This window comes from Jaculus jaculus, chromosome 1 (assembly GCF_020740685.1).
Source record: "Jaculus jaculus isolate mJacJac1 chromosome 1, mJacJac1.mat.Y.cur, whole genome shotgun sequence".
Lineage (NCBI taxonomy): Eukaryota > Metazoa > Chordata > Mammalia > Rodentia > Dipodidae > Jaculus > Jaculus jaculus.
The window spans coordinates 215,924,554-215,951,308 of NC_059102.1; the positions used below are offsets into that span (position 1 = coordinate 215,924,554).

Sequence of the window (26,755 nt, forward strand, 5' to 3'; positions counted from 1 at the left end):
TTCTCTACTTTGCTCCTCCATGCCCTCCCACTGGAGGTCTGATAGGACCTTCTGACCCTAAAACCCCACAGATATTGCCAGTTATTGCCCCAGGAAGTGAAGTATGGTTAGGTGGATACCATCCTGACTGGAAATCCAAAAACCAAGACAAAATAAGTTTTAAAAATAAAAAACAATTCCCATCTATTCAAAGCATGAAAAGGTGGGAATAGATGAAATTCTAATAACCAAACAAGAAAAAAAAAAATCCTCATTCTTAAAGACAATAACTTGGGCTGGAGAGATGGCTTAGCAATTAAGCGCTTGCCTGTGAAGCCTAAGGACCCTGGTTCAAGGCTTGATTCCCCAGCACCCACTTATGCTAGATGTACAAGGAGGCGCATGCATCTAGAATTTGTATGCAGTGGCTGGAGGCCCTGGCATGCCCATATTCATTCCCTCTCTCTGTCTCTGTCTCTGTCTCTGTCTCTGTCTCTGTCTCTGTCTCTCTCTCTCTCTCTCTCTCTCCCTCTCTCTCCCTCTCCCTCTCCCTCTCTCTCTCCCTGTCGCTCTGAAATAAATAAAAATTTTTTAAAAGACAATAATTTTGGCTAAGACAATAAGATTGTATGTTAGAATTACAAGGAAGTCTGGATTACAGAGATATAGTTTCACTAATTTCAAACAAATAAGGCCAAAATTATACTTTAATCAATTATCATACATCATAAACTCCAAATTGAGACAACCAAACTAAGTATGAAAGGAAATCACATTTGAAATCTTATCTATATAACATAATAATGGATATACCACATGCCCTTCTTTTTAAGACAACTTAAAGGTCAGACAAAATGGACTTTCATACTAAAGATGCTATTAAAGTTAGCTTCACATTGCTAGCAGAAAACACCTGACCAAGATCAGCTTGTGAGAGGGAAGGGTTTATTTTCGCTTACAGACTCAAGGGAAAATTCCACGCTGACAGGGGAAAATGAGGGCATGAGCAAAGGGTGCTAGTCAGCATCAGGTGGACAATAGCAGCAGGAGTGTGTGCCAAACACTGGCAAAGGGAAGCTGGCTTTAACACCCATAATCTTGGCCTGCAACAATACATCTCCTCCGGGAGGCTGCAAATCCCATATTGCTACCACCTGGGACCTAGCATTCAGAACATGTAAGTTTATGGGGGACACAAGAATGAAACCACCACAGCTGCCATAATTAAAATGTTGATAAACCCCATGAATGTCACTTTGGTGATTTAAAACACCTCAGTAATAAACTCTTCTCTTTATCTACAAAGGATTTCTCAATTCACATTATTTATACTTTTTTAAAAGCTGAAAAATGTATTAAGGGCATAAACATGCTAACCGACAGTATTCTTCCCCAACCAAACTTTTTTCATGTTTGTGTGCACATGTGCATGTGTATGTTATAAGCATATGTGTATGCAAATGTGCATGTGTGTGCATAGAAACCACAGGAGAATACTGGGTGTCCTCCTCTATTGCTCATCCATGTGTTTCCATGAGACAGAGTGAGTCTCTCACTGAACCCAGAGCTGCCATTTTTGGTCAGACTGGCTAAACAGTGAGCCACAAAGATTCTCTGGTCTCCACTCCCCACAGGACTGGACATGCATAGCCACACCAAGCTTTGTATGTGCAGATTAATTTCTTGCTTCTCAGGCCCTCATGTTTGCTGGGCTCCTACCCACTGAGCCAATATACCAGTCCTGTAAATATGCTTAAAATTACTTATCATTGTATACCACCTAATACTACCCCAAACAATAATGCTTAAACTATACTTACTAAATATAAATGGATATTTAAAATATAATTAATACTTAAACATTCTATTTAGACTAGACACAGAACTTACGGCTTTTTCTCTCCATTACTAGGGATGAAGGCTTTGCCTAGATTTTTTTTGGCTTCTTGCATCATATGTCGTCTCCTCACTTGATTCAGATTTACATAGCCTTCACCTTCAAAAATCCGTGCAAACTGGGCATCAAAGTATCCTGCCTGGAGATTTGACATTACTTTGGTTCCACCAGGGAACATCTGTCTATTTTTGTTTGCATCCTCATTAAAGGGTCCTTTAAAAATAAAGAATATTTTGATGTTCCACACTAGAATAAAAAAGTTTCCAAATATTATTTGGCCAAACTATGAACTTAAGCCCTAAAACATTGTGTTTTCAAAATGTTCCCTGAAAATTCTGTGTTAAAGGTAATATTGGCAATAAGATATAAGAAGTTATCATGAAAACAATTGAACAATTGAAGGGTCAGGTCCTTGTTATCCATTCTGAACTTCTAACCTGGAAGGATTTTTAAAAGATCATCTTATAAAAATAAAATATTTTTAAAAATAAATAAAAGATCATCTTACTCAGTGTTTCTCCATCAACATAGAAGGAAATGCTGTTCATGTGTGACAAAAGTACTTATCTTCGTGTAGGTTGAAAAATGCACTTAAGTTGAAGCAATTGCTCTCCTAGGTAAAAGCTTGAGACACATGAGAGCCTGTGTCCACTTGCTTTTAACAAGCACAAAAATAGCCCAATGTCTATGTACAAAATACATTTAAACTGTCATAGTTATACATCAAAATACTAGTATAGCTCAGTAATTTGTTTAAAGGCTGTATTTTATAAATCCTCACTTAGAATAACTAACTCTCCTCCCATATTCATACAAGCAACCCTAGTTGAGCCTGGGATTGACGTGTACGTGTGTGTATGTGTGTGTAGAAGTAGGACTAGTTGCAGGAAAAAAAGGAGTTACTGAAAGGGGGAAGGTAATTGAATCTTAGAAGGCTGAATTTTCAAATTTTTTTTAAAATTGTACTTATTTGAGAGAGATAGAGAGAAAGAAGCAGACAGAGAGACAAAGAAAATGGGCACCAGGGCCTCTAGCCACTGCAAACAAACTCTAGACACACGTACCACCTTGTGGATCTGGCTTACCTGGGTCCTGGGGAATTGAACCTTAGTTCTTTGGTTTTGCAAGCAAACACTTTAACCACTAAGTCATCTCTCCAGCCCAGATGGCTGAATTTTTCTTTTTGAAGCACACACAACACTTAGTGGCTACTGAAATATGAGTTTGCATCACTGATTTTTTAACTTAAATTTTTGAAAATGCTATATTTTAAAGTAATTCTAATTCAATAGTGTAAACACTTTTTAGAATGAGTCATCATGTAACTTGGTCACTCAGTTTTTCTTACACAGGCAAGGATATTGACTTTGTCTTCCAAAGAATATCTAGACTCAAGACATTGTTACGTAAACTTTTTTCCATTTTTAATGTTTAGCACCACAGATATATTATTCTATACCTTGTTTTTTTTTTATTTAACAATTTATCATGGAGGTACTTCTATATCGGTACATTTTTTGTTTGTTTGTTTGTTTTTGGATGTGTAGAACTTTAACTGAGAGCTTGGGGATTGGTCAGTGACTAGAGTGTTTGCCAGGCAAGCATGAGTATCTAAGTTCAGATCCCTAGAACCCATGTGTGGTGGTTTGAATAGATGGCCCCCAATATATTCAGTTCTTTATTGTTTGTAGTTTACATCTGCTGGCTACCTGGCTGGAGGCAATGTCACTGGGTAGATCTTAAGTTGTAGTGGTGGGTTTCAGATTTCAATCTAAAGATATGCAAAGTGCCAGGCATGGTGGTGCACACCTTTAATCCCAGCATTCGGGAGGCAGAGGTAGGAGGATCACCGTGAGTTCGAGGCCACCCTGAGACTACATAGTGAATTCCAGGTCAGCCTGGTCTAGAGTGAGACCCTACCTCGAAAAACAAAACAAAAAAAAAAAAAAAAAGATACGCAAAGTGTGCCTAGCTGGAGTTCCTGAAGTGTGCTGTGGCTTTTGGCTTTTAGGCTTGTGCTTCTCTCTCTGTTTGGTCCTGTGAAGGCAGGCCAGCTTCTTCTGCTATTATGGAACTTCCCCTGGATCTGTAAGTTTCAATAAGTCCCTTCCTCCATAACTGTGTCTGGTCTGAAAGTTCATCTCAGCGAACCTAAATCTGTCTGCTACACCATGTAAAAAAGTTCAGACACTGTGGTAGATGGCTGCCATCCCAGTGTGCCTATAGTAAAGAGGGAGGCTAAGACAGAAGAACTTTCTGGAACCTGGCAGGCTAATTAGCCTGAAGAACACAAAGATAACAAGAACTAGAGAAGAGACCTTGTTTTGTTTTGTTTTTTAAATTTTTTTTTTTAATTTATTTATTTGAGAGCGACAGACACAGGGAGAAAGACAGATAGAGGGAGAGAGAGAGAATGGGCACGCCAGGGCTTTCAGCCTCTGCAAACGAACTCCAGATATGTGCGCCCCCTTGTGCATCTGGCTAACGTGGGACCTGGGGAACCGAGCCTTGAACCGGGGTCCTTAGGCTTCTCAGGCAAGCGCTTAACCACTATGCCATCTCTCCAGCCCGAGACCTTGTTTTAAACAAGGTGGAAGGTGAGAACCAAAACCCAGTTTTTCTCTGACCTCCACACATGGGCTATGTATGGCATGTGAGTGTGTGTTTGTTTTTGTGTGTGTGTGTGTGTGTGTGTGTGTGTGTGTGTGTTTGTGTGTGACAGAGAGAGCACGACATACAAACTTGGGCTGAAGAGATGACTCAGCAGTTAAGGCACTTGCACACCCATTCTCTTTCTCTCATTTTTTCTCTGCCGCTCTTCCTCTTTCCCTCTCAAATAAATTAAATAGCATATTTTTAAAAACTTTAATGGAAATTTTTAAAGTATATTTTTAGATTTCTTTCTTTCTTTCTTTTTTTTTTTTTTTTTTTGCTTGCTTGATTTTGTTTTAGACCAGGTCTCCTCCTATAGTCTTGGCTGGCCTTGAACGCCTAATCCTCCTGATTCCACTTCCCAAGTGATGGGATTACAGGCATATGCCACCATACCTAATTTAGAGTTTTTGTTTTGTTTTTGTTTTTGTTTTTGTTTTTTGAGGTAGGGTCCCACTCTAGCCCAGGCTGACCTGGAATTCACTATGGAATCTCAGGCTGGCCTCAAACTCATGGCGATCCTCCTACCTCAGCCTCCCAAGTGCTAGGATTAAAGGCATGCGCCACCATGCCCGGCACTATTTAGATCTTTTTATTATGACTTTTCTTTTTTTGTTGTTTATTATGACTTTTCTAAAAAATAAAATCCTTCATCAATTCAGTTAGCATTTTATTGTTTAGAAAATTGGTAATGGACAGCTTCCTTGAACACAAATGCTGTGTTTATAGTAGGAAAAAAGTAAATTATTCTAGCAGAAACTCATCATGCACTCGTAAGAGTAAGTAAAATTAAAACTGAGGGCAAATGAGGTTGATAAAATAAGTTTCCTACTCATAAGATTCTCTCTTAACTTGGCTGCAATGTCATAAGTTAGTTAACGTTAGAGCTTAATGCTCAAAACATACAGACCACTCAAAGTAAACATCATTTGCCACAAATAATTCACATTTTCCTATGAGCAATATCTATTATTAAGATATAAAAATGCCAAGTATAAAAAAGGATGTGGGGACTGGAGAGATGGCTTAGTGGTTAAGGCACTTGCCTGCAAAAGCTAAAGGACACATGTTCTACTCTCCAGATCCCACCTTAGCCAAATGCACAAAGATGAGGCAAGCACAAAGTCGCATATGCCCACTAGGTGGCACAAGCATCTGGAGTTCAATTTCAGCAGCTGAGGCCATAGCCAATTCTCTCTCCTCTCTCTCTCCCTTTCTCTTTCTCTCACTCTCTTTCTATCTTTCTCTCTCTCTCTCTCACTCTAAAAATAAATTTTAAAAAATAACTTGGAAAAATGTTTAATAATTAAAGTTTTTACTTACTTTAAATATACATATATATATTTATGTATGTACTTACGATTAAATGGCGACACATATTTGTCACCCACAGTGATGTATTCCATCTCACTGAAGAGGCCTATCCTCTCCATATCAGTTTTCCCTCCTTCCCCAGGCATGGCTGCTCCCTGTGGTGGTAACTTCAGAAATTTCCTCAGCACTGCTTCCTCTTCAGCAAAATTCTATTCTACTTTGAAAAATCAGGGGAAATGTTTAGCCAAAAATATGATTATCAGCTTTAAATCCCAATAATTTTTAGTCTAACAGCTTTAATATTCACTATAAAATAATACTCCCAAACTATATGGGAAAAGAAGCTACTGTGACAGGCTAGGAGAAGAATGAGATTCAAATTAATACCATGATTCTTCCCCTTGAACTCTCTGGGAAGCACCCACAAATTTCAAAGGAATATGTTTACCATAACTTGCCATTTATTTGTTGGGAATGATAAAACTACCACCAAAGAATGTACTATGTAAATCATATCCTTCTTTTGAGAAGTTCAAAGCAGACTTTAAAATCCCAAGACATAGTTTGCATAATTTCAGCATTGTCTCAAATAATGAATATTGTAACTTAGCTTTTCAGAATGCATCACATAAGTAGGTATTGTAGTACACTATGTGAGAATTCTCTTCAAGTTTAAATAAATTAGAATAAATGATCCACGGGCAACATTAGTTCATAGCAAGAGACAGGGGAGATGACAATCACTTATGAAAGATAAAAACACAAAGACCAAAAAAACCTGGTATGAATTCTGCATTTTTGTTAAAGAACAGATTGTGACTTTTTTTTAAAATTATTTATTTATTTATTTGAGAGTGACAGACACAGAGAGAAAGACAGATAGAGGGAGAGAGAGAGAATGGGCGCGCCAGGGCTTCCAGCCTCTGCAAACGAACTCCAGACATGTGCGCCCCCTTGTGCATCTGGCTAACGTGGGACCTGGGGAACCGAGCCTGGAACTGGGGTCCTTAGGCTTCACAGGCAAGCGCTTAACCGCTAAGCCATCTCTCCAGCCTGTGACTGAGTTTTTGTTTAAATGATCACTTTTTTAAAGGTGAAATATCACATTAAATGTGCAAGTATTGACTTAGATAATAACTTTTAAAACTAGACATGGTCTCAAAAGAAGGACCAAAGAGCCCAAAATACTCACTTTCATCTCATCCTAATGCTTTTATATACCAACTATGACATAGGCATGGGGCAAACACTAATGTGGTGGTTTAGATGTGGGCTGTTCCTTATAGACTCATGTTTGGCTGTTTGATCTCTGGCTAGTGGCAGTTTGGGAAGTTTGTGAAACATTTAGGAGCTGGAGCCTTGCTGGGAGAAGTGTGCCACTATGGACCTGCCTTGAGGTGTTATAGTCAAGCTTTGCTTGGTACTCTAGAGCTTTTCTACTTCCTCCCTGATGATATGAAGATGTGATGGCAGCTCTCAGTACTTGCCATGCCTTCCATACCATGATGGACATTTCCCCCTCACAACTGTAAGCCAAAATCAACCCTTTTCTTCCATACCTCGCTAATAGTCAGGTATTTGGTGCATGCAATGAGAAAGTCCTAATGGCTACAATTAGTGAACAAAATAAACATTGTTTTTGCTTCCAGTTTATAATCCAAAGTGAGAATCTTTTCCTTCAATTTAGAGCTAGCTGTTTCAAAACTATCAGCAAGCTTGCCTGCTGGAACTGGGGTTCATCTGCGCATGAATCATTGCTAATGTGTAAACACCCAAGGGGTATGTGAAGCATCAGCTTAAACTCAAATATAAGAAAATACAGTAGCCAGGCATGGTGGCGCATGCCTTTAATCCCAGCACTGGGGAGGCAGAGGTAGGAGGATCACCATGAGTTCAAGGCCATCCTAAGACTACATAGTGTATACCTGGGCTACAGTGAGACCCTACCTCAAAAAAGAGGGGGGGGGGAAATACGGCAGCCTTCCAATATCCTCCCTCCTCTTCTGGTCAGGTACACTTGCAAACTAACACCAGTCCTTTGGGCCTTTGGAATGTATTATTTTATTTCCATCTTGCTTCTGGGTTCCATTCCACTGCCCAGCTTATAAAGCCTTTCAGTGCTGCCACAGAGATCCTTTAAATGCCCCACCGGTCCCTCATTCCTCACATGGGAAGCCATTAACAACCTTTTGCAGGTGGCTCCTCTCCCTCCCCTCCCCAACCCCAACATAATCCAGGCTGGCCTTGAACTTGAGATCTAATGTCCTCCTGACAGTCTCTCTAGTACTGGAATTATGGGCCTGGACCTCCCACTTAGCTCTCTCGGCTCTCTCACCAACAGAACTGCTGCATTATTTATTGCGTGTTCCACTTCAGCCAGGCACTTACTGTGTCCACCCTTTTCCTCACTCTGATTAATTCTGTTCTTTCTTGTTGCCCAACTTGTCCATCACAACTTTCATTTTTTTATGAGACGTGTATAGCTCCTCTACAAAGCTTCTTCCAGGTTATCTAACAGGTAGGTAACTCATCATTTCACATTTGTGGTGTGGATCCGTTCCTTGTGTCCCCTACTAAGCCAATAACTCCTCAGAGGCAAGATCTGTAATGTGAGTTTTCATTGTTTTGTTTTAAGGCAAAGGGTCCTCACAATACTGCCCAAACTTACTCTAACCTCCACATACACGAGTCACCACACCGTCAGGGACACAGACTCTTTTGTTCTCTTTTACCATAGAATTCCCAGTGTATACACCAAGTCTGGAACCCAGTTAAGACAGCCAGGAAGTGGGGTAAAGGGTGGCAAATCTCTTGCCTTGAACTTTTCTTGAAGAACATCTAGAAAACATTCACTCATTTAATAGGAAGAGGGATGTGAGGGTTGGCACACAAGCGAATGTAAACAGAAGGGGTAGTATACAGAAGGTGAAGGAATGGGGAAGAGAGGACAAGAGTCGAGTGATAACAAATTGTGTTTAAGAATGCAAGAAATAATAAAATAGTAAAATAAAACGCATACACGTTGGCTCCAGGGAACTTTACAATCAAGTAGACAAGGAAATAAGTAGAAAACAAGTGAAAAAGAGGAAGTTTCCTGGAAAGGGCTTGAGGGACGAACCGGGGACAGTACACTGAGTTTAAATTACTTCGCCACTAGGGAAGGAGGCTTGGAGTGGGCATGTATGCCAGGGCCATCCCGTGTGGTGAGAACCAAGTCACCTCTCCGAAGGACGCCGGATCCAGCACCCCAGAGCAGCAGGTCCCAGCTCCGGCCGGCGGCTCCGCAGCAGGGGTGGCGCGGGCTCGGCTCGAGGCTCGGGCCCAGGCCCAGGCCCACGTCCGCGGCAGGACAGTCGCGGCGCGGCCAATCCGCGCTCGGAGCACTGGGGCGCTTGTTGCGGTGCGTGGCCGTGGGAACGGAAGCCACTCCCAGCGTACTTGGGGACCACGCCGGAGAGTTCGAATCCCCGCTGAAGGGCACACGGGTGGTCTTATGAGCGCCAGTGGGGTGCTAAAGAGCCAGCCAACACAATTAACCCCAAATAACTCCTCCGCTCCTGCCGGAGCCGCCGGCGCGGAGGCTCGGGATGGTACGCTCCGGGGAAACGAGTCGCGCCGGAAGCCGAAGGCGCGCCGCGCCACCGCCTCTTCCGGGGCTGGCGCTGGGCGTGGGGCTGACGTGCGCGCCTCGGCTCCGGCGCTCGCGGACGTGCGGGGCGTCAGTCTGCCCGCGCCGAGTTTCCCGGCCAGCCGCCCCTGGGCCCCGCACCCCGGAAGGAAGCCGACGGGCCCTCGATGGCAGCGCGGCGGCGCCGGGACGCGCGCCCCGCCGTCCTCTCGCTGGAGGAAGCATTTTGAGAACCAGGCCCTGTTTTTTGATCTGGGAAAGACAGACGTGACGTAAGGCTGATACTCTACCGCCTTAGCTCCGGTGAGGTCCCAGCAGTTCTGTTTGCCCTGCACTCCCTTTCCTAGGTGTTGGTGCTTCGGGGATACTTGGCACCTTATGTTTTCTCTCCCTGTGGCATCTCCTGCTTAGACTTTTGTCCTTAGTGCAATTCATAAATCTAACTTTACTTTCACTTAGTAACATATGTTTAACACCCAGCAAATTCAGTTTCGGCGCATCGTTTCCACCTCTTGCCCACATCTGCTCCTCCTCCAGAATGACCTTCGCTACAAGGCACCTCAGCTCCTCACATTGTGCCTACCAAACATTTGGAAATCACCCTTGACAAACCTACCTCGTCCCCGAAATCAATAATCGAGTCTTTGGGATCTTAGTTTTTGTTATAATAAACAACAGTAGTATAAAAGGATGACATTGAGGCCAAATATGTCTTGCCCATTCTTGATTGCTTCCTTAGAATAAATTCCAGAGCAGAATTGAGACATAGATTACGAGACATACATTACCTTTCCGCAGGTTACGATTTGTAGAATCAAACAGGTACTCATAGAAATATGACAAGGGATATGTAAAATGAGAAAATTTGTAATGGAACCTGCTTAATAGTGTTCTGAGGGTCATAGTTAAGATATGTCCAATGTGTAATTTTTAGCACCCAAAGTGGTGGTACTTGCTCTTTGCTTCAGAGTAAGCTCTTGTGCCTTTGGAGGACCCAGTTTGAGAATCTGATAAAATCTTTGAAACCCCTCAAGATCTTTTCCTTGCCCTTCCCCACCCTTTGTCTTACACACACACACACACAAAATGATGCATGCCTTTTTACGTATATCATCTACTACCTGAAACTCAAGACATGTCCCAACTTAACTGCTGGTCAGCTTCATTCTGCAAGTGCTTTCTTTCTTCCTTTTTTTATTTTAATCTACTTAATGGGTTTACTTGAAACTCTATTAAGCTACAACTTGAGTTGTGATAAAGGTGACTCTCATTGTAGAGTATCCAATTACCAAAGGCAAGTTTACTTCCAATTTACAGCATTAAAAAAATACTCAAACTTGAATTATGCTGAGTTTCCAACATGTGTTGTAACTTGTTAACAAAATTTCCAGCAAGTGCTTTCTTCTGTCAGTTGCCAGCCTTGTCCTATGTTATAGCTATGTTCTAACTGTATGAGGTTTATGATTATTTAGTCTATTGGCAGTTGACATCTTTATACAGTAATCTTTGTGTATTTTGCAGATTTTCTTAGACTAAATTTCTACATACGAAATAACTGTTGCACCATTTAAGAAAAGTTCTACCAGTTTATACTTTGACCATCATATTATACTACTTTCCTCTCATTCGCTTGACCATAAAGTGACATCATATTGGGCTCTTGCTATTTGTAGACTTAAGTTCATTACAATTGATGCTTTTCTGTCATTTCTAAATTCATCTGGACTGTAATATTTTTGATTTTTTGAACTTATTATTGGCAATTTTCATATTTTTGATCATAATTCCCTCCCATTACTGTCTCCAGAAAAACTGTCTTCAGAAAAAACTGTCTTAAGGCCGAGCTTCTCACCCTTCGTTTCACACTGGAATCGCTGGCATGTAAGCAGAGAGCAGAGTGCTTGGGTCTACCTTCCCCAGTTAATCACCATCTCTGGCAGACCACCCAGATATCAGAGTTTTATGCTCCCTACATGATTTCAGTATGGAGGAATGATTTAAAATCCATGTTGTATAATTTAGAGGAAGGTTGTATAGTTGTGCATAAACTAAGGAATTAATTAACTTATGAAATCAGTAGAAGGCTCAAGCTTAATTAATGCCGTACCCTAAACTAAAATAGTTTATGTAAGGATGAATTTCTCTTGCTTTACAAGGGAACTGTGCCCTTATTTGTTATAGGTTGTTTAAGAACTGATGGATCTACTTTTCAGAATAAGAGGAGGCCTTGATCTGGCTTTTCAGCTAGCAACTGCTAATGGTAGGTCTTCCAAAGAGTTTCCCTTTCATTATAAAATTAATGGTGATTTATATTGAGATTCTCTCCATTTTGTAAATGAAAATAAGCTAAAGATAGAAAAAAATAAAGTAAGATCATATGTTTAATAAGTGAATTACATGGGTATAAAATTTAGACTCTATATTCTAGCATCCTTGCCACCCCCACGGGACACCTCTGTACAAATTAATAAGGATGTCCCTTTCCTTGGGAAACTTTAATCTTGAAGAAAATTATCACAAAATATGTGAATATTCCCAAATGACCACGGTGTAAATGGTGTACCTAAAATTGCAGGAGATGTGCAGTTGCATCTAACTCTGGGTCCCCACCCACAGTCCTTATTATATCATGTTATATTGGAATGTTATGTGGCCCTTACAAGAAAAAAATCAACAAAATTCATATAAAGCAAATTCAAGGATTTCTTCCTGCTTCTGGCTTGAGCTATTGCCAAGAACATAAATAAAGAATATCAGAGAAGGAGTATGATATTTTGCTTGAGGTTCATTTCTTTTGAGACCCCATTGGAGACATCAACTGCAAATTCTCAACAAGTATTTGTTTAAGTCTGAAACTTAGGGGAGAATGGCTATAGTAGGAGCTACAGAATATGAGGCCTGGGCCTTGGCAGATTGTTCAGCAGTTAAAGGTGCTTGCTTGTCAAGTCTGATGGCTAGGTTAGATTACCTAGTACCCCAGTAAAGACAGATACACAAAGTAGCACATGCATATGCATCTGGAGTTGGTTTGTAGTGGAAGAAGGCCTGATATACTCATGCACACACATACTCATGAAGGCATTCATGAAAAAAATATGATCTGTAGTGATAGAGCATTAGAGTCCCAGGAGGATGGGAAAGATGAGGCATGAAACAAAGGCAACAAAGTGTGGCTGATCTAGGAACAGCATTTCTTTTTGGGTGATAAAAACATTCTAGAACTAGATAGTAATGATTGCAAAATTTTGTGATTGTGCCGAAAGTCATTGAGTTTTATGCTTTAAAAAATAAATTTTGCCGTGCATGGTGGCACATGCCTTTAATCCCAGCACTTGGGAGGGAGAGGTTGGAGGATCACCGTGAGTTTGAGGCCACCCTGAGACTCCATAGTGAATTCCAGGTCAGCCTGGGCTAGAGTGAGACCCTACCTCAAAAAAAACGATAATAATAATAAATAAATAGATTTTATGGTCTAAGAATTTTATCTTTTTTTAAAGATAGGAAAGGGGTTAGGGAGATGGTTCAGTTGGTAAATGATTGCTGCACAAGCATGACAGTCTGAGTTCAGATTGTCAGCACCCACATAAAAAGTAAGGCCCAGTGAGCACACCTGTAATCCTAGCACTAGAGAGATGGAGACAGGAAGATTCCTGGGACTTTCTAACTAGCTAGCAATTCTAGCTGAATCTGTGAGCTCTGTGCTCAGTGAGATACCTTAACTAAAACAAAAAAGGCCAGTTCTGTTGGGCTTGATTCAAAAAGGAAAAAAAAAAAAAAAAACATAAGGGAGAGAGTAAGGAAGATACTCATTGTCAACCTCTGGCCTTTACACGCACATAGAGCGAGGGGGGGGGGACATTTTCGAATTGTTACAGTGGTTAAAAATAAGGCATGAGGGTTTGAGGGATGGCTTAGCAGTAAAGGTGTTTGTCTGCAAAGCCAAAGTACCCAGGTTCGATTACCCACGTAAGCCAGATGCACAAGGGGGTGCATGCATCTGGAACCCGGTATGCCCATTCTCTCTCTCTCTTTCTCCTTCTTTCTCTCTGTCAAATAAATAAAAGTAAAAAAATAGGGCATGAGTATTCAGAGTCAATTTTATTATACTTCCTTTTGTTGTGTTTAGAAGCATGGATGTTGAAAAGTTTAAGATTTTTCTTAACTTCTATTTTCTTTTAATTTAGAAATTTGTATCAAGAAGGCACTAAACCATGTGCTGAGTGACTTGTCCACCAAACTTTCTTCAGATGCGCTTGTATTCAAAATTTCCAACAGTTCAGTGTATATATGGCCGAACAGTGACATAAACTCCATCCCAGGAGAATTGACTGACAGCTCTGCTTGTAAGACCATAATACAGTTTATTCAGTGAGTACATTTAAAGATTTCTGGAAGATTTTTAAAATATCATTTCATATTTGTAAATGTCTATGTATTAAAAAAATTAGGTTTGGGCAACAAGAAGATACAAAACGAAGATTCATGAGAAAGAAAGACAAAAATCTATCAAACATGGTAAGAAATTCATCTGTCTTCTCTACTGATAAAAATATTACATCCGCTGGAATAAGACCCTACCTAAAAAAACCACCATATATATGTGTGTAAAATCCTTAAATTTGAGACTGAGTGAGATCTTAGGAGACACCTTGATCTAACCCCTCTTACTTGGTCAGAATATAAATTAGAGTAATGAGGCTGTGGGTAATGAGGTGTGGGTCTGTTTTACACATTGTTTTATTTCATTGCAGTGTATATCATACAAGGTTTTGTTTTAATGCTCTCTTTGCTCCTTTGCAAATAAAATAGATTTGAGTATATTTACAAATTGCTTAAAAGCAAATAAAAGAGTTGAAACTTGATGCTGCAGGAGTATATTGTAGTAGCTTATGTGTTCCTCAGCACTGGGAATACAAGCACACAACCACCACACCCAGCTGTGGACACATGGGTTCCTGGGATCAAACTCGGGTCCTCATGCTTGCATGGCAATGACAGTATTGAGTGTGCTGTCACCCCTGCCCTGACATTGTATTTTTGAGTGCCCTGTTTTCCATCCATAACATGTTCAAGATGGAACGTGTACTTTCCCTATTGTCACTTAGAATCCAGCCATTCTCCATGGTGCACACACAGATTTACTCTATAAATATATGTACACATTTGCAGTACATATTCATATGTACCTACATAAGCCATATCTGTGCCTCCAATTCCACTTCGACCCACAAAGGTCCTGACTAGTCCCATTGAGAAGTCTGACTCCTACCATCCTTTATTTTTCCAAATCTGTTTGAGACCCAGAAAGTAGTTTTGGAATTGTTCTACATGACAAGCATATATTATTTTTAAAGTTATTTTGATGTGAGCTGGAAAGATGGCTTAGTGGTTAAGGTACTTGCCTACAAAGCCAAAGGACCCAAGTTCGATTCCCCAGGACTCATGTAAGCCAGATGCACAAGGGGGCCCATGCATCTGGAGTTCGTTTGCAGTGGCTGGAGGCCCTGGCATATCCATTCTCTCCCTCCCTTCCTCCCTCCCTTCCTCCCCCCCCTCTCAAATAAAGAAAAATTTAAAAATTTTTTTAAAAAGTTATTTTGATATGTGGTTACTTTATAGTGTTCATTTGTACAAAAGTAGAGAGACTGGTGTAACTCCAGTTAACCTAGGCCTGACTTTAGCATTCATCAGTACATGATCAATCAAATTCTATCTCTACATTCACTCTTCCAAGTCCTACAGAGTGTTTTAAAGCATAGGAATTTCCTTTGTTTACTAGACTATAGCTTTATGTATTCCCCTGTAAAAAGCTTCTTATTCACCTTTTCTATAGTGTTAATGTTGCACAAGTTGACACTTACACTATCTGTGTAGACTCAAGTAGTAAATATAGATCTTATGCTGGAAATGACAACCTCTGTGGCAGCCATAACCCCTGTCATCGAAAGGGAAAATGGAGGACACCACTACATCATGATGACCTTGCCAGTCGATGCAGTTGTATCTGTTGGTCCAGAAGAAGCATGGGGAAGGTATGTTACAGTAATGCTGTCATGTTAATGTGGACCATTCCCCAGAAGAATCAGAGCCCATATGCAGGGTGGTGGTTGTGTTTGCTGTGATGTGTTCCTTGTTATTACCCTAAAAGTCATTTAGTGGTAAATGTATATTTGAGGCGAGTATGGTGGCACACGCTTTTAATCCCAGCCCTCAAGAGGCAGAGGTAGGAGGATCGCTGTGAATTTGAGGCCACTCTGAGAATACATAGTGAATTCCAGGTCAGCCTGGGCTACAGATAGACCCTAAAATTCAAAGAACCAAAAGAAAAAAAAAAAGTTTATTTGGAAGAAATAGAATAGCTTGGGATAAAACCTGAAGGTTTTCCCTTCATTACCCAGAGCAAATATGAAATTTCTTTGACTTTGCATGATTTAGTCTTCCTTTAACAAACCTTGTTCAATCTAGTTTTTTTAAATTATGTTAGGGGTAACTTTCATTTTCATTCAGTAGCCACTATGACTTTTGTTAATGAGCTTAAATATCCCACTCCACAGAGTTCGTAAACTTCTAGTGGATGCAATTCACAATCAACTAACTGATATGGAAAAATGCATTTTGAAGTATTTGAAAGGGACATCTATTGTGGTCCCTGAACCACTGCATTTTTTATTACCAGGAGAAAAAAATCTTGTAACCATTTCATATCCATCAGGAATTCCAGATGATCACCTGCATACCTATAGAAAGGTAAAACCAGCTAACTTATTCATAAGAAAAATAATGACAGTTGTTCATTTTATATTTAATTATAACTTCTAGTAAATGGAAATAACGTAGCGATTTATTTTAAAATATAGAAATGGACTTGGTTTTCCATATTGTTTATTTTCATAGAACTTTTTCATATATACTTATTAGTGAAAAAATAATGGTTTAGTATAATATGTAACACATATTCAACATTGTAATTTCAAATGCTCAATATGGCTCATATAGTCTATGATTTTTTTTCCATGTTGAAAAATAGAAATGGAAAGATATTTACATGCCTAGAGTAGCTAATGAATGTTAACAGATTCCTCTTCTCATCTGCTACTTTCACATTTGTGAAAAAGCAGGAATAGTTAAGGTAGCAAAGTTAGAATTTATGCTAATTCTTATTGTGATTTGTGGTATATTGTTGTCATAAATAAGGTTATTTAAGTTTCTTTAGAAAAATTTTGGAGAAAACATGTCCAGTATTTGAAGAAACTAGATTTATTGTCAACTGGTCTGCTTTTTAGAATATATCTTTTTGACATGAGGCCTGACATAGTACCTATCAAATTATACCCTGAAGTATCTTCCTAAACTCTGTCTCTTAAAGAAGGAATGCTACTCTTTATATACTACTAGTATGAGGTACTAGCTAATCTGCTTACACTACTAGAGTATACAAGAGATAGGTCAGACTTTTAAAAGTAACTATTTTATGTGGGTTTTTTTTGTTTGTTTGGGTTTTGTTGTTGTTTTTCCAAGCCCAAGCTGACTTGGAACTCACTCTGTAGTCCCAGGCTGGGCTTGAATTCATATAGATCCTTCTACTTCTGCCTCCCAACTGCTGGGATTAAAAACATGTGTCACCATGCCTGGCCTATTTCATGTTTTCGGGAGTTTTTTGTTGTTGGTGGTGGTGGTTTTTCGAGGTAGGGTCTCACTCTAGCCCAGGCTGACCTGGAATTCACTATGGAGTCTCAGGGTGGCCTCGAACTCATGGCAATCCTCCTACCTCTGCCTCCCGAGTGCTGGGATTAAAGGTGTGTGCCACCACACCGGCTTCTATTTCATGTTTTGATGCAGTTGTAAAAATAGTGTATTTCAAACATCTGTGTATATTTGTCTATTCATGCTGTTCCAGTAGGATTTAACCATCAACTTCTGCTCTGTAATTTAATTACTAACTCTTATATTTATAAAGTACTGTAAATATGATTTTTCAAAATACTTTCATATAATTATATCATTGTGAATTATAATTTCTCATTTACAAGGCTGTTTCAAAACCAGTCTTTAGGTTAGATTTAAATTATCTCAAGCCACCACTACTAGCAAGCAAGCACACTTCTGGAACTCCAGAAAAAGCTCCTGCACATCTTTAGACTGGAATTATAATCCACCCCCACACCTTAGGGCTGGACCCACAGTAATACCTCCTCCAGCCAGGTGGCTACAGATAAATTACAAAGTTTAACACAATCCTGAATATATTGGAGGCCATCTATTTAAACTACCACAAGGTGCTTGCCTGCAAAGCCGGAGGATCCAGGTTTGATTCCCCAGGACCCACATAAACCAGATGCACTAGATGGCTCATGCATCTGGAGTTCATTTGCAGTGGCTAGGGACTTTGGCGTTCTCATTGTCTTTCTCTCTCTGCCTTTCTCTCTCAAGAATAAATATAAAGCACTATCCTATAAAAAAAAATTAACTTTAGTTTATTAACTAAGAATCTAAATCATTAACTTTATTGATTAATCTTCATTGATTCTCATTTCATATAGGAGCTACATGATCTCTTCAATCTGCCTCATGACAGACCTTACTTCAAAAAGTCTAATGCTTATCACTTTCCAGGTGAACCATACAAAGATGGTTACGTTAGAAATCCACATGCTTATCTTAATCCACCTAACATAGAGGCTGGTGTGGTAAGTTTAACTGGTGGGTTTTTTGTTGTGCTGCTTTGTTTTGTTTTTTTATTTTGTTTTTGGTTTTTTGAGGTAGGGTCTTGTTCTGGCCCAGGCTGACCTGGAATTCACTGTTTAGTCTCAGAGTGGCCTTGAACTAATGGCAATTCTCCTACATCTGCCTCCTGAGTGCTGGGATTAAAGGCGTGTGCCACCACACCCAGCTAACCAGCTAACTAGTGGTTTTATGAGATCGTTGTCATTGTTTTTTTGTTGCCTCCCAAGAGAAATCTTAAGAATTAATCCATAATGTATATCATTCCAAAAAGTTAATTTGTTACCTGTCTCTCTTAAGCCATAGTTTGAGATATCATTTAAGATCACAGTAATGAATGATCTAAAACAATTAAGAATAAAAATCCATATGATGGAGAATGGAATTTCAAAGGGGAGAGTGTGGGGGTGGGGAGGGAGGGGATTACCATGGGATTTTTTTTATAATCATGGAAAATGTTAGTAAAAATTTAAAAATTAAAAAAAAATACATACCTTTCTCTTGCTAAAATTCCATTCTTTGATTTCTTTAAAGACTTTCCTTTTTTTTTTTAAATTCTAAACAAGATAAATCATGTTAATGAAGGGAATATTCTAACCAAACCACATTGTAAGACAAATCCAAGGCTTAAAGCTTTCTGTATAGCATGTACCTGCATAGTCCCTCATGACAGGTAGCTCAGTGCAACATGGATTGGCGAAGGGTAAGGAGAGGGGTAAAATTAAGGATATGTGTAGGCCAATAAGAAAGGTTTTTCTTTTTGGTTTCTCGAGGTAGGCTCTTAGTCTAGACCAGGCTGACCTGGAATTCACTCTGTATTCTCAGGGTGGCCTCGAACTTCTAGTGATCCTTCTACCTCTGCCTCCTAAGTGCTGGGATTAAAGGCATGCACCACCACTCCTGGGTAAGAAAGGATCTTTTTATGCAAAGGCTGTGGACAAAGTGGTTTCCTATAGTAAGAACTGTAGGTGGGTGTTAATCATTTATGTCTGTGTATAGCTTTAGTTAACTTTTCAGGAGTATAATTTCATTTATTTGTAGAAGAATAGAAGGAAATCTTTAAAAGACCTATTCCTTGTTCAAAATCTTCCTGTCGGTCATAGAATCATAAAATAGGAAATACAAAAATCATAGTCTGTGGTGATACAATAACACTGTTCGTGAGAGCTGGGGAGATGGCTCAGCAGTTAAGGTCCTTGCCTTCAAAGCCTAATGACTGGGGTTTGATAACCCAGGATCCACATAAGCCAGATGCACAAAGTGGCACGTGCATTTGGAGTTTGTTTACACTGGCTAGAAGCCCTGGTGCACCCATTCACTCATTCATCTTCTTCCCCTCCCCCCCCCTTTCCCTCTGCTTGCAAATAAGTAAATTTCTTTAAATGGGAAAAATATCTTCATGGTTTTCTACATGATTCTGACAAATTTTTTTTAATTTTTTTATTTATTTATTTGAGAACAACAGACACAGAGAGAAAGACAGATAGAGGGAGAGAGAGAGAGAGAATGGGCGTGCCAGGGCTTCCAGCCTCTGCAAACGAGCTCCAGACGCGTACGCCCCCTTGTGCATCTGGCTAACGTGGGACCTGGGGAACCGAGCCTTGAACCGGGGTCCTTAGGCTTCACAGGCAAGCGCTTAACCGCTAAGCCATCTCTCCAGCCCAATTCTGACAAATATTTTGACTCACGCTATTTTTAGAACCTATCTACAGTATGTACTATACCACATATTTGTTATTAAACGTTTTTAATTTGTGTGATCTGCATATAGGCACATGTATGTCCAGGTGTACATGCATGTGTGTGCATGTATGTGTAGGAAGCCAAAGTTTGATGCCAGGTGTCTTGTTTAATGGCTGTACACTTTATTTACTGAAACAGGGTCCCTCTATTATACCAGAGTTTGCTATTAAACTAGCCTGCCTAGCAGCTTGTCCTGGAGATTGCCATTCTCTGCCTCCTGAATTTTTGAGTTTAGAGGTGGGTTGCCATGCCCACCTGGCATTTAAATGGATGTTGGGGATCTGAACTCCAGTCCTCATGTTTGCTCAGCAAGTATTTTATCCACTGATCTATCTCCCTAGTCCAAGTACTTACAAGAAAGCATTGATTGAGTGCTGATTAATTTTGACAATCAGATTGGTAGACCCTACCTGTGTTACAAAGATGCAGAAAGCATTTATATTTGATTGTGTAATATTTGATCTGTGTCTACAACATATATAAATTTCACAGTATAGCAAAGAAATAAATACCAGAGGTTCCTATTCAATTTAAGAACTAGAACATTAACAATCTGTATGCTTTCTCTTTATCCACTAACCTCCTCAACATAGTCCCAAGAAGAGCTCTTACAAAGGCACCCTCCACAGGCACCCTCCATGTCTGCAGGTTTCAACAATCCTAGATCAAAAATATCTGGGAGGGGACTGGGGAGATGACTCAGTGGTTAAAGGCACTTGCTTGCAAAACTTGGTGGCTTGGATTTGATTCTCCAGATCCCACATAAAGCCAGATGTACAAAGCAGCACATGCATGTGGAGTTCATTTGCAGTGGCAAAAGGCCCTTGTGTGCCCAATCTCTCTCACACTCCCCCGCCCCTCTCAATATCTCTCTCTCTCAAATAGATAAAACTTTTTTAATTTGGGAAAAAGTTTTGCACTGAATATATAACTTTTTCTCTTGTTATTATATCCTGAACAGTGTGTATAATAACCATTGACATAGCATTTACATTGTTTTATATTTTATAAATAATCTAGAGGTGATTTAAGCATATGGGGAGATAGCACATGCAAATATATATTAGTGTGAATAGACAGATTTAAAAGGTGATGAATGGTTATATGTGAAATAGGTGTAAGTGCTTTGAAGTTTTAAGCATATACACATCATGTATAGATATGGACAGATGAAATGATGCCATTGGAAAGGGTGAGTGAGAGAGTGATCATGGAATTTTAGGTGTGGCTGTTTGTGTGTTTGTGAAAGGCCTTTTAAATTTGAACAGAGACTTAAATGAAGGAAGGGTACAAGCTGTCAATTATTTGAGAAGAGTATGTTTCTAGCTAAGAACATCATAAGGGTTTATGATAACATTGTCCATGGCATATCGGAAGCTATAGTGGATTAATAATAAGGAAAAGTACAGGAGCTAAAGTTGGAAAGGAGGCCAAAGGGCACATCTTTCTGGGTCCAGTGGCAAGGACTTTGACCTTTAAGAAAAAGTAAACAATATAAAATTAAATCATTCTGTGAATGTATGTTTATATATATTTTATAGAGTAATTATCAAACTCTTAGAATAGTAAACATGACACAATTATATGTATAAAATATGGACTTAGTATATTTCTACATTTCTTCTTTTTATACAGATTCGTGTGGTCCAAGGCACATATGGTTATCATCATTACATGCAGGATCGGATAGATGACAATGGCTGGGGCTGTGCTTATCGATCTCTACAGACTATTTGCTCTTGGTTCAAACATCAGGGGTACACAGAGAGGTCCATTCCAACACACAGAGAAATTCAGCAGGTACAAACATGCCATGTTAAATCATAATTAGTCCTTAGTATGCCATTTATCACTATTACTTTATAGCATACATTTATTTGTGTGTTGAAGGAAAAATATACTCCTATACTGGTAATCAGGGGGAAATGCTCTAAGTATAATTATAGTGGCTCTCATGCATGTGATTTTTTTTATATTTCTAAATATATAAAGGCTCTAGTTGATGCCGGTGACAAGCCAGCAACATTTGTCGGGTCACGGCAATGGATCGGATCTATTGAGGTACAGCTGGTTCTAAACCAATTGATTGGTGTAACTTCAAAAATACTGTTTGTCAGGTAAGGTCACTTTATGAAACTAATAAATCATTTCAAGTGATATTTTGTCATTTCTGGTAAATAGAAAACTTTTTTAAATTTTTCTTTATTTGAGAGAGAGAAAAAATAGGGAGGGAGGGAGAGAGAAAGAGAGAGAGAGCGCGCATGGGCATGCCAGGGCCTCCAGCCAATGCAAAAAACTCCATATGCATGCACCCCCTTGTGCATCTGGCTTACATGGGTCCTGGGGAATCAAATCTGGGTCCTGCCAGGCATGGTGGCACACACCTTTAATCCTAGCACTCAGGAGGCAGAGGTAGAAGGATCGCCATGAGTTTGAAGCCACCCTGAGACTACACAGTGAATTCCAGGTCAGCCTGGGCTAGAGTGAGACTCTTATCTTGGGAAAAAAAAAAAAAAAACCACCTGGGTCCTTTGGCTATATAGGCAAGCGCCTTAACCACTAAGTCATTTCTCCAGCCCAAAAACTTATTTTTTCCTTCATTTATTTTTTTATTCTTTTTTTCATTATCTCCACATTTATGCTTGATTGTATTTTTTTTGGAAGATTCTGATTTTATTTATAAACTATGCATGTTATAGGCCTAATTTTAAACTGTACAAGGAAAACTTAGAAATATATTATCTTTGGATGAAGTCATATAAAGTCTAGTGTTTTTGTGCTTAAATCTTCAAAAAGTCTTGCAAAGAAAGAAACTGAATATTGATCCTTGACCTACCTTTAGGTTTGTCACCTGCCATTTTTCTTCCTTAGATGTTATAAATGCTCCAAATACATTCATTTTATTTTCCCACAATTCTATTATTAAAATATCAGAAAATATAAATTAATGAATATCACTTTCTCTCAACATAACTTACAAAACTCCTTATGGTATGAGCTTATTTTTAAAATTTATTTTATTGATAACTATAGCAGTACCCTTGTTGTTCACGTACTGTAATATGTCTGAGTTCACAAATGGAATTTGGAGTAATTATGGAAATCAGTACTAAATAATGGCAAATTAATTGGTGAAGAACTGTTTTCCAAAATTAAAGTTTTGGTACACTAAAACTTTATACATTACCATTCTGCCAAAAGCTAAGGTTTAGCACCACCTGGTACCTCATTTCTAACAATGATGCAACTTGAGATTTGTTTTTACAACATAATGATGCACAAGCAGTAGGAATGCAGTACAAATTGTTTTTGAGATTTTGTATTTGATCTTTCTGCCATCCATATGTGGTAATAATAAGGCAACAACAGAAGACTAGCTCTGTCATTCAGTCAGTCAGAAAGCAAAACACTGTAGACTGTGTTGCTAAGCTATGATGTTTGGTTCTTAGCTGCACAGAATTTGTTTTGGTTTTTGTTTTTTTGAGGTAGGGTCTTACTGTAGCCCAGGCTGACCTAGAATTCACTGTGTAGTCTCAGGGTGACCTCGAACTCACAGTGATCCTCCCACCTCTGCCTCCCAAGTGCTGGAATGAAAGGCATGTACCACCATACCTAGCTCATAAATTTTTTATTTATTTATTTTTTTTTTTTTTTTTGAGGTAGGGTTTCACTCTAGCTCAGGCTGTCCTGGAATTAACTACGTAGTCTCAGGGTGGCCTCAAACCCACAGCGATTCTCCTACCTCTGCCTCCCGAGGGCTGGGATTAAAGGCATGCACCACCATACCTGGCTCAGAATTTTTTTTTTTTTTTTTTTTTTTTTGAGGTAGGGTCTCACTCTAGCCCAGACCAACCTGGAATTCACTATGGAGTCTCACCGTGGCCTCGAACTCCCAGTAATCCTCCTACCTCTGCCTCCCTAATGCACAGTATTTTTACTTTACAATGGATTTATTGGGATACAACATTATCTTAAGTAAATGGATAGCTATACTTTCTTCACAACTTCTTTCTTTTCAAAAATAAAAGTGTGCAATGCGTCTAAATCCCCCTTAAAATATTGTGCTGCATTTGAAAACATTGTGGGGTTTTCACAGACATGTTATTAGTCCTTGAGTCTCTTCTATCAAGTGTTCTTGGGCCTAATTTAAAACAAGAAAAACACAGACTCAGAGGACCCACAGAAAAAAAGACAAGAACCCAAGGCTCGAACTGATTTTTCTGATAATTAAATCTATCCCAAAAGCCCTCCTGGGCATCAAGATGACTAGTGTCAATCTCATGTCAAGACTTCGAAACCTTCTTTATGCAATTCTAGAAGCAAAGGCTTTCTGTTTCTTCTTCTGTAGTTAGTAGCCTTAAATATTTAGATATTATATTCCTTTAACTAGCTCTCTAAGTCAGGTCTCTACCATGTAATTTTTATTTTAACTTTCTATTTTTTTATTAACCAAAAAGAAAACAAAACAAAACAAAAAGGTAGAAAACATTGTCTCCCCAAACTCCTTACTTGTGGGAAGTACTTTATCTGTTGGTAAATGGTTTCTTCACAGCCAAGGTTCAGAGATGGCCTCTCAGGGACGGCAACTGGCTAACCATTTCCAGAGTGAGGGCACTCCAGTAATGATCGGTAAGATGTCTGGACTCTTAGCAGAGTGATGAATAAGTAAAACTCATTACTATAAGGTTTAAATGCCACATAAAAACCAATCATCTTAAACATTTTTTAAATTAGTTTTTATACCATACTTATTGATCTTTGGACTTTTTAAAATTTTCCAAAATTGGTAGGGAAGTTAAAAAAAAAAAAAGATTTACTAAGCAGAGTAAAGGCTAAGATGAGAGATGACAGCTCTGTTTAAACATTTCAGAGCTGAAAATAGTATTGAGAAGTGGTGATGGGTGCTAAAGAGATGGCTCAGTAGATTAAAGCACTTGCCATACATGCACAGGACAAGAGTTCAGACTCCCAGCACTCACATAAATGCTGGGTGGGTATGGCTGCCACCTGTAATCCCTGGGCAGGCTGGCACGCTAGATTCACTTCATCATCCAGCTCTGTGCTCGAGTGAGAGACATCATCTCAGTAAATAAAGAGGAGAGTGTGCAGGAAGGCAGCCAACAGGAGTACACATGCATACATATTACCCACACACATACAAATATGCACATACACACACGTTACCCACACACATAAAAGCATACACATATGTTTGTTCATGTGACCAACCATTATGACTCAATTCCCAACTTGGCTAGCTGTTTTGCACAGCAGAATATTTAAGTTCTCTGGGCTTTATTTGTAAAAAGTAAAATCTGATTAAGTGGCCTAAAGATTCATTATTCTATGAAGATCTGTCCTGTAATGGTAGAACAAGCTACATGCTACTAGGTATGACATGGAGATTGGTGCCACTGAGTCACAGCAAACCTAATGTATGGAAGGCCTGCATCACTGGAAATGCAATAGGACTTCTGCTGGGAGAGGTACCACACCAGTGACTGTACTTATATGGGAGAGGTTTCTTTCTGAATTCTTTTGGAATTCTAAGGGCATATAAACTTTGTTTGATAGGGTTGCATTTTGTGTTTGTTGAAAGATGTAATCTTATTCTTTCAGAGTATATTTGTCATTGTCTTTTACAATATAGGACAGTCTGTTTATTCTAGTGCTATGTTAAATTAATGGACAAAATGAGCCATTTTAAAATTTTAATTGAATAAGCAGTTGAAATTAATTTATGCCCTATTTTATTTCATATTTCTTCTCTAGGAGGAGGAGTTTTGGCTCACACAATACTAGGAGTTGCATGGAATGAAGTTACAGGACAGATAAAATTTCTGATTCTAGACCCACATTATTCAGGTGCTGAAGATCTGCAAGTTATCTTGGAAAAGGTAAGAATCCATCTAACACAAATTTAGACACAAAGCAAAAAAAACCCAGGAATGAAGATTAGCAACCTGGCTGATAACAGAAAGCTAATAAGCCAAGATCCGTGATCCTTGCTGAATGGAGGTCTTACTAAGGTTGTCAGGAGTAACTGTGAATATATAGGGAAGACATGAGGAAGACAATAAATGCAACACAAAATACAGGTTAAATATGTAAAAACTTCTGTTATAAAACTACACAATGGAATGCAAATCTCATGATATACTCCTGTGGATATTTTATAGATTTGCATGAAAATATATTGAAGTTTATCAATGTCTTGAAGTAGGAGCAAAGAATAATAGATAAATGTTATTATTTTAGATTAAACCAAAAATAACTAAGCAAAAAAAAGTAAAGATAATTAAAACAAACAACAATTACCACTATGTAATGGAGTTTTGTTAAAGGTTTTTCTTCCTCTTCTCCCAAATCCAGGGCTGGTGTGGATGGAAGGGCCCAGACTTTTGGAACAAGGATGCTTACTATAACTTATGCCTTCCTCAACGACCAAATATTTTTTAATTATCATGAATTCAAAGACTGTAGCAAAATGGTATTATGATGTTAAAAATAAGTTTAATTTAAAAATAAATTTTGGGCTGGAGAGATGGCTTAATGTTTAAGCATTTGCCTGTGAAGCCTAAGGATCCCAGTTTGAGGCTCGATTCCCCAGGACCCATGTTAGCCAGATGTACAAGGGGCCGCACGTGTCTGGAGTTTGTTTGCAGTGGCTGAAGGCCCTGGTGTGCCCATTCTCTCTCTCTCTCTCTCTCTCTCTCTCTCTCTCTCTCTGTCTCTCTGCCTCTGTCGCTCTCAAATAAATAAATAAAAATAAACAAAAAAAAATAAATTTGGAGTTGGGGACATGGCTCAGCAGTTAATGT

The 26,755-nt window shown here is 39.2% G+C and overlaps 2 protein-coding genes across 10 annotated transcripts in view; one reads left to right on the plus strand and one right to left on the minus strand.

The window, feature by feature from the left end:
- C1H4orf47 (chromosome 1 C4orf47 homolog) overlaps positions 1 to 9,449 on the minus strand; it is a 50,688-nt gene extending 41,239 nt beyond the window's left edge. For 2 of the 8 annotated variants that reach the window (XM_045142306.1, XM_004666405.2), the window contains exons 1-3: positions 8,862 to 9,126; positions 5,889 to 6,056; positions 1,870 to 2,089 (exon numbers count right to left, since the gene is read on the minus strand). In XM_045142306.1, the coding sequence (XP_044998241.1) occupies positions 1,870 to 2,089; positions 5,889 to 5,988 (320 nt within the window). In that variant the 5' untranslated portion in view covers positions 5,989 to 6,056; positions 8,862 to 9,126. Of the gene's footprint in view, positions 1 to 1,869; positions 2,090 to 5,888; positions 6,060 to 8,861; positions 9,171 to 9,379 lie in introns of those variants that run through there. The other 6 variants (XM_045142304.1, XM_045142301.1, XM_045142300.1 and 3 more) reach the window with 6 other exon arrangements.
- A 170-nt stretch (positions 9,450 to 9,619) lies between these two features.
- Ufsp2 (UFM1 specific peptidase 2) lies at positions 9,620 to 26,560 on the plus strand. 2 transcript variants are annotated; one of them, XM_045157243.1, is made up of 13 exons: positions 9,620 to 9,773; positions 11,278 to 11,351; positions 11,652 to 11,730; positions 13,655 to 13,838; positions 13,919 to 13,985; positions 15,345 to 15,502; positions 16,025 to 16,217; positions 18,011 to 18,157; positions 21,570 to 21,734; positions 21,927 to 22,051; positions 24,487 to 24,563; positions 25,707 to 25,831; positions 26,307 to 26,560. In XM_045157243.1, exons 3-13 carry the CDS (start codon positions 11,667 to 11,669, stop codon positions 26,391 to 26,393), a joined length of 1,392 nt encoding a protein of 463 aa, XP_045013178.1. In that variant the 5' UTR covers positions 9,620 to 9,773; positions 11,278 to 11,351; positions 11,652 to 11,666; the 3' UTR covers positions 26,394 to 26,560. The 2 variants fall into 2 exon arrangements, with proteins under 2 accessions (XP_045013178.1, XP_012806090.2); XM_012950636.2 differs by lacking the exon at positions 11,278 to 11,351 and having other exon boundaries at positions 9,622 to 9,773.
- The last annotated feature ends 195 nt before the right edge of the window (positions 26,561 to 26,755 follow it).